The 8,521-nt window shown below is 42.2% G+C and overlaps 1 protein-coding gene across 1 annotated transcript in view; it reads left to right on the top strand.

The window, feature by feature from the left end:
* The first annotated feature begins 874 nt into the window (after positions 1–874).
* The window catches only part of tmem240a (transmembrane protein 240a), a 34,162-nt gene continuing 26,515 nt past the window's right edge, over positions 875–8,521 (top strand). The window contains exons 1-3 of the mRNA XM_034196409.1: positions 875–1,168; positions 1,565–1,671; positions 6,256–6,464. Of these exons, the coding sequence (XP_034052300.1) occupies positions 1,112–1,168; positions 1,565–1,671; positions 6,256–6,464 (373 nt within the window). The 5' untranslated portion in view covers positions 875–1,111. The remainder of the gene's footprint in view (positions 1,169–1,564; positions 1,672–6,255; positions 6,465–8,521) is intronic.

Genomic DNA, 8,521 nt, shown 5'->3' with positions numbered 1-8,521 from the left:
TGTGTCTGCTTCTGTTTAGTGGCAGTATTGGGGGGGGGGGGGGGGGGGGGGGGGTTAAGCCTCTGGAGAAGACGGAGGTTAAATCATCATGAAGATTGAAGCCCTACAGTGCATCTGCAGGTATCCACCACTATAGATAATGAGCCTGTATAGGCCGATGCCACAAAGGCAGTTTGCAGATCTTCCCTCTCTTACCGCCCACTGTACACTCTCTCTCTCTCCAACACACGTACGCGCACGCACGCACGCACGCACACACACACACACACACACACACACACACACACACACACACACACACACACACACACACACACACACACACACACACACACACACACACACACACACACACACACACACAAGAGGTGGGAGTGGATGCTCGTGTAGCTGCTGGAAGCCGGTATGGGATAATCATGCGTGTCTGGCTCCGGGCGTTGATGCAGCTGCCGTTGCTGGATCCGGACTGGACTCGGGGCGCAGGGTGGGTCTAGTTCCCGACTGGAGCGATCTGGACCTCATGTCGATGTTATCAAGCATTCCGAGAAAGACGAGGGCGATGGCCGCGAGAGGAGTCGGTGCAGCTCTTTGAAACGTCCAGCCGAGAGAGAGAAATCGACCGTTTCCGCCGATGGAGGACAGAATTGGCCGGTATTAAAGCGCAGCGCCGGTGTGGAATAACTTGGAAAAAGGAGGGGGGAGAGAGGATAGCCCTGGTAGGATATTGAGGGATCTTCACTTGTTTTTTCTTTATGTTATTTTTTAACTGGGATAGAGATAGACACGCACCTGGAAGAACGGCTCACTTTTGCATCGGTAATTAGGAGCCTCCTTGGAGCTAGAGGCAGCCGCATCCGAGAGACCAACCGGGGGGGGGGGGGGGGGGACTTGGATGGAGAGGGCGCAGTGAGGGACTGAGAGAGCGGCGTGCGCTGTGTAGGAGGAGACGGAGGGAGAACCGGGCAGTTTAAAGTCACGGGGAGCCAGGAGAGGCGCGGCGGCTCCATGAGCGGCTCCTGCCGGGACAGAGCGCCCAGAGCCAAGCCGGAGCGTCTCCACCGCCGCGGGTAGAAGCCCGGGCCAAAGGACGGCGGCCAGTTTGGAAGTTTTGATGCATATGATCACAACCACCATGATTTTTATGATTCTTGGTGCTTCAGTTGTAATGGTAAGACATCTTCACCTCCATCAGCCACGATACGGTTTTCTTTTCTAATTTACGCACCGAGGCTAATATTCAGATCATTACAATTGTTGTGTGAAAGCACCTTACAGCAGGCATATGAATGACTGGTGGAAGTAGGTTAGCCTACCTATAATTACCTGCTGTCATAAATAAATAATCTAAGTCCGTTTGGAGGCAAGAGCCCCCCCCCCCTTCTCCCTCCCCTTTTAGAATCGGGAGGATCTGCCAAGGCTATTTTCTCTCCTTTTTTTCCCTTCATGATCCTTATTATTGTTGTTATTTATCCTGATAATGATGACGAGAATAATTCGCTGTCTGCAGGAATAGCCTAGCCTATTTGCTTGACATGTCCCAGCTGACTTGCATGGTTCTTTGCAGGCGATAGCCTGTTTAATGGACATGAACGCACTACTGGATCGCTTTCACAACTACATCTTACCGCATCTACGAGGGGAGGACCGCGTCTGTCACTGCAACTGTGGAAGGTAAATGCCATCATCCTCGCTCAATATGTTGGGATAAACATTGTGCTGTGTGTGTTTTATTTTTTTCACCCGTCAATTGTTAATTGCTGAAGAGGCCTCGAAGATTTGTGGCGGTGAAGCCCCGCGAAGATTGTATCTGTGGGCGTACATAGCGAGATTATTCATTATTTGCTCTAGATATGACATGTTTGCTCGTGCTGTTTCTTGTTATACACCGACTGCGAAGATTTCGCCTTTTGCTGCATATACGAAGGTGTGTGTCGGAGCCATAAATAGGTAATGAACTATGAGCAATATGAGGCCGTTCAAAAACAATCTGAGCATCAAGTGCGCTACGCAGGCCTACACGGTGACAATATCAACCTGCTGGCTTTATAGGGATCGTATGAGTGCTAAAGTGAAGTGATTATGGCTTAAGAAGTGCTACGATGCTGCTCATCAGCCTACCTAATATTTGCAGGTTGGAAACGGGGAGGAAAACAGCAGCAAGACACTCAATAATAAATAAATCCGAATTAAATCAGCAGTATTGTGCATTTTTCAGTACAGTATAGGCATGTAATGCAGGCTGTAGGCTGTGTGGATAACAAGAGGGGCCTCTGTTTTTTTCTAGTCTTGAATCTACAGTGCCCTAAGGGAACGGCAACAGTGTTCGGAGTCTTTTTATCCAATAGACCCACACCTATGTCCTCATATTAGATCCTGATGAAACCATGTCTTGCAGGCAGCCATTGTGTAAGGAAAAAGGGAAATGTCACCATTCATGTTGGTGCAAGGCTGAGCAGATGCACATTAAAACAAAACAGCAGTGTATACTGTGCATGCTGCAGTGAGGGGGTGGATACTAGCAGTTCATTGGCAGCATGAGGCCAGTTCTACAGTGTTTATTTTATTTTTGAGCCTGTAAATCCAGAAATGGGTCTTCATCAGGTGCTAGATTGTCAGAGAAGGGATAATCTGAGGCAAAGTTTGGAGGGGCTTCTGAAGGATGTGATGTGATAAGGACTGATGGAGACAAAAAAAATGTGTTTGGAGACAGGACTTGTGATGAGATGATGTATCATCGTATTTGTAATATTTTGACAATCGTGTCATCCTTGCAAAAGGACTGTTTGTGAATGCAAGCAGGGATTGTAGAAAATGAAGTATTACAAGCATGGATTTAAAATGTTTCTTTCTCCAATACAAGTGTTAACCAATCAGGCGATTATAAATAAGTAAACCTCTTGTTAGTTTTCAGGTTGCTGTACCCACACAGTGTCTTTCACTGACCTGGAAACACTCCTGAATGGGAGTCAGTCATCAGTTTTCACATTAAACAGCAGAAAGAGTAGGATATGTGTAGGAATGCAGCACCTGAGCTTGGGTTTTCACTCACCTGCCCTTCCATCCATTAGACGTGGAGGTGTTGTGTCGCCCACAGCGCTCACCTTATCAGGCTTGAGGACACGGCCAGTGTCATTTTATTTGGCAGCCTCTGTGCTGTGATTTGGATGTAGTTGTAGCCTCTGTGACGGGGCCCCTAAGCCTGGCTGCCTCTGTGGCAGCAGGGGAGAGACGTAGGAGTGGAGTTAGTGTATTGCTGGGTGCACACTGCTGATTGGTGTCATGTTGTTGTGGGAGTCTGCAGGATAGTTGTCCTACAAGGTGATCTAAATCCTTTCATTGGGGCATTTTCATTCTAAATGTTGACAGAAAAACGTATGGTTGGTTTCAGTTTTATACAAGACACCAAACACATAGATTTGCTGGTGCAGGTGAACCGGACTTAAGGGGACAGTTCACTCCAATTCCAATACACATATGTTCCCTCTTACCTAGTTATTTTATCAATCTATATTTTTAGTGTGAGTTTCCGAGTACTAACATATTGGCCACAGAGACGTATGACTTTTCTCATATACAATGGAGTTGCAGCACCAGAGTTTATTTAATAATTCAATAACAATACCCTTTTTTTCTTTCTACCCAACTACCATATGACAGACAAAGGTGTTGAAGCTCACTCTCACTTGGCAAGCGTGATTTGGTAGAAAGAAACCAGTTCCCACATGGATTTGCTTACAACAAGGTCTTTGGATTATCTTGAGTAACAGGGTTATGATTTCTGGAAAGATAATTACTCTTGAGTTTGTTCAAGTGTTTTTTGGGCACCAAAGCCAAGTGTCATATAGTTCCGTTATATTAGAGAGAGGGCAGACATCTTTGTAGCCGATTTAGCTACTTTGCAAATCACAAAAACAATCTAGATGGAAAAATACCACTAGGTAAGAGGAAATATATGTATTTTTGGTTTAGGGGGTTAAATACATACAGGCAGCATAAACTAATCCTTTACTTTATTTAAAGGCATTTGGGCAAAAGCCTTCTTGAGGGAATAGAAAGAAACCTAGAGGAAGATTTAGGCTTATTTGTACACGTAGCTTAGCTTTAATGGACCTTGGTGACTGTATGGTTTTAGTCTATGAGGTCCAACAGGTGGTTCTATCCCCCATGTGGCCCTGCTACTTCTTCACTGAGATACTTAAGATGTGTGTTTCCCTCCATATTCAGTACTAAGTGCTGCTGTGTTTCTGCAGTGCACTCCACAGGGAATTTCTGTCACTCAATTATCACGGGTGGATTTTCTGTTAATGAAGTTGCATTCCTGTAGGTGGAGATTTTGTACTGCTTCCTCAATTTACACCAGAAACATCAGTCCAGTTTACTTCCAGTGCTTATGATTCTGCCAGTAAAAACCCACAAGACAGTGGCTGTTAAACATATTAGTAATACGTATAAAACCTGTTTTTAAGAGGGGACATTCACCAGAGATCATCTAGAGAAAACACTATTGTGTTGTACTACAGTAAATGCAGTTAGGGTGTTTTTTTTAGCTTGACAGGAAATTAGGGCATCTAATGCTGCTTCAATTCTGACATTGGGAAGCAAATCCCAGATTTTAGATCCCAGAACAATGCTTAAAGGATTTTGGTTTTAGCAATCCACTGTGAATCCTTTTGTTAAAAAGCAACCTCCTAAATAATCGGTCTCTTGCAAAATTGCCCAAATTCAATTTATTTGTAAAATGTCCCAATGTGTATCTGTATTCACTTCCAGCATTTAAATCTCGTCCACTGCGGTCCCTTATGTTTGTCAGACAACTGCCTGTGTTGTTAGATTGGAAAACGTTTTCATCCTCTCTCAGGAGAGCGGGTCCTACCAATTGTAAGATTTACAAAGTTAGATGTATCTCTTTTGTCAATGATGTACAGCATGGCAAAATGGGATGGACTGCGTTGTTGTTGAAAGGTCCTACATTAGTAAATGCAGCAATATACAGCATGCATTTTGTCCTCTAGCAGTAATGCGAGAGTCATACATTTACTGATCTATTACAAACGTCTTTAAATGTGCAGTGAAACATTTCCATATGTGTCACCCCTTTCTTCCTGTGAGGTGCTAACACCAGGTTAGTAGCAATCAAACACCCTGGATTAGTGAAAAAGACCATTAAAACTGGTCTTTTATGTCTTTACTGCATGAGATTCCCAGCATAACAAACCATTGTAATCAATCACAAACTATCAATACTTGCACAGTTGGTTTATTTTAGATGATGTGTTTATCTTGGTCTTATTCATGTTTCATTCCATAAAAATGCCGTCAGCAAATCGTAATTCATATTCTGACATTATTGGCAACGCATTTCTGAGATGAAAAGAAAGCCATTAGCAATATTTTCCCTCCATTTTTCAAATAGTTTAGCAAACTTTAGCAAAAGGAATTTTAGCCCAATGACAGAAAGAAAAAACCAGCATAACCTGTAGTATCCTGGAGTAAATGCTTTTCTGAAAGGCACTTTAACAGTAGTTACTGAAGGATGTAGCTGAGTGTTGCTTATTCTTATTTCAGGCTGTGAGCACAAGCCGCTCTTCTTAAACTTTTCCACCCACAGCTGCTTTAAGTGCAGTCTCAGAATACCTAAGGGTCCTTGAGAGGGCTTCAGGGGGTTTTCAGCAAAAGTGTGGATTAGTGCAATTTCAGATTGAATTCTCTAGATATCATCCAAGTTAGAATCAGTACATATAATAACTCTCAAATGGATACAAAATACTAGAACTTAGCAAACAGTGTCTATGGTCTCCAGGGTTAAGGACATTTGGAGAGGGATTTTTCAAGATTATATTTATACAGACGAGAAACAAATTAAAGTGAATATGAAGGAATTCAGGGAATCCAACATATGAAAACAAGTAACAAGAGAGAAAATATTTAAAAGCCTTTAGTCTAGTGGATACATCTTTATTAGAATTTATTTTTATTTTATTTATTTAAGCAAAGCCAACATGTGTCCCCCACTCTTATTCTAACCCTAACCCTTTTAAGCCCTCTGTCATACTTGTGCTTTTATTTTGGAGTGTCTGTTTTTGCCTTCCTGTTTATACATTTGTATCAACCTGATACCTTTTTCATTTGATTTGTGATATATCTGTATGTCATTGAGTTAGCTAAGAAACGTTCATTTGTATCTTTAACTCATAAAATGATACTTTGTTCTATATCAAACACTTCCATCACTTATCGCTGTCTGTCTTCCCCCAGGCATCATGTCCACTATGTAATCCCGTACGATGGGGACCATTCCTTGGTGGACTCTTCAGAGAACTACTTTGTGAGTGACAGTGTGACCAAGCAGGAGATGGACTTGATGCTGGGGCTGCTGCTGGGCTTCTGCATCAGCTGGCTGCTGCTGTGGCTGGACGGAGTCCTACACTGTGCCGTCAGGGCCTGGAGGGCGAGCCGCTACTACGGTAAGATGGACTCCGTTTTCTGGTCTGCTGCAGATACACATGAACACAAGCCAAACAAAAAGGGCTGTGGGCAAATGCCAACCTTAACCAAAGCCATGAAAGTCTTGAAATATTAGCAAGAGTGTAAGTGTAGCCCCATGATTTGGATCCACTCTAAATTGTAACTGGTTCTTTCTTGGCCCATGATACACACTTCCAACAAGTTACAGGATATGAAATTATCTTTGTAGATGCATCCATCCACCGTGTATCTGCATGTGCAAGCGATTGCCAGGTTATACAGCAGTTGGTGGAGCTCTCGTAAATGACCTTCCCCCCATTGCTTGGCCCATATTTGGCTCTACTCAATGTTTTTTCTTCTCAGTTTACTGCGTCCTCTTGAAAATCATATCCAAACCTTCCAACTGTGTGATCAGATGGAATCGAGGATGATACATTTTTTTCTTCTTTTTGGCAAGCTGAATTACTCTCGATTTGTTTTCAGGAAACAGCGATTGTCAAAGGCTAATATACATGTACAAAAGAGTACCATCATTATGTTCTGACTATGGTAAACTCATTATTCACAAGATCATTATTTTATAAGACAAAATGAAAGGTTTAAGTAAAAAGTTTAGCCTGTTAGATACATGTTTTGTTTGCATTGATTGGTTAAAATAACAACAGGTTAGTGATTTTTAAATCAGGTTTGACAGAACATCCTCTGCTTACCAAAGCCTTTGTGCAACATTGTAGGAACTGTAAGGTAAACCTTAAATTATCTAATTGGAGACACTGCAGAAGCAAAATTGTTGCAGTAAAACGTTTTTTTTATATTAATTAGTTTAAATGATAAAGATGATGCAAACGCCAACTTGCTTGAATTGAACCCCAGGTAAGACTTAATCTAGATGTATCATGACATGCCTCGTAAAGATAACATTATATATGATGGAAATGTATTAAAATATGTCAAGTAAGTCAAATTATAAAATTAAAATAAAGACACTAACTTTGGACTCCTGGACTTCCACAGCTGAGGAGGCACAGCAAACGTAGGTCTTCTAAGGTGATGAGGATAGATTTGCGAGTCACTAGAAGGGCCCTTAAAGAGGATCTCAAGCAGCAATCAGAATCACTTTGGGGTTAACAAATCAAGCAAATAAGCTGACTTAAAACCATGAAATCAATTCTACAATTGACAGTCAGTCATTTCTCTCGGAGAGCCTGATTAGCCTGCTGAATAAACTATGTTGATATTTCTCCTGCAAAGAGCCCAAGTGCGTCACAACAATCAAGCCTGAAGGAGACACAGGCATGAATGACCTTCTCCAGGGCTGCAAATGAAAGACAAAAAACATCTTAGTTATGGGCCCTAGTTAAATAAAACACAATCACACCACATGAGCAAACAAAGACAGACTTCAGTGTTAGTGAAGACAGGCTGAGCAGATTACACATAAGATAATTAACAGCGCTAGTATAGGGACCAGGAGGGGTTGTTAGCATGACATAATGCAGGATGTAGGATCTATAATTCAAGGCTTGATTGGACTTTAAAACAGCAGGTCAGCTGTGATATACCCCAAGGAGAGGCTATTAATATAAAATGAAGAGGAACCCAAGATAAACCCCTGGGGGACACCACAAATGAAAACACGTTTTATCTGGTATGAAGTTAACCAGTATAACACTACATTGGTATCAGAGAATCAATTCATATATAGTGGTCCACTTTGTGAAAGGCTGAGCTAGGATGAAAGAAAATCAAAGTGTTTCGTTTCAGGCAGAGTGAGTTCCCAGAGTCACTGCGGTATCAACAAGACACCACTGTTCCTGTTCCTGGCCAGGAAATTCTTTCAGCATGTAACTGTAAAAACAAATACTCTCATTTGCATATTTTGGTATACGAACAGACTGATTAAATAAGATACAGTGTACAAAGAAAACAAATCTTTAAAAGGTGCTTGTTTGGGTATTTAAGCATTTAGCAGAGACATGCCAGCTGTTTCCCCAAAGCCACCAACTTGCTGCGTCTAGCTCCATGCAAAGACATCAGCGGTATTTTTTTCTTATCA

Source organism: Gymnodraco acuticeps, unplaced genomic scaffold (assembly GCF_902827175.1).
Source record: "Gymnodraco acuticeps unplaced genomic scaffold, fGymAcu1.1, whole genome shotgun sequence".
NCBI lineage: Eukaryota > Metazoa > Chordata > Actinopteri > Perciformes > Bathydraconidae > Gymnodraco > Gymnodraco acuticeps.
This window is presented reverse-complemented; position numbering and strand designations above follow the sequence as displayed.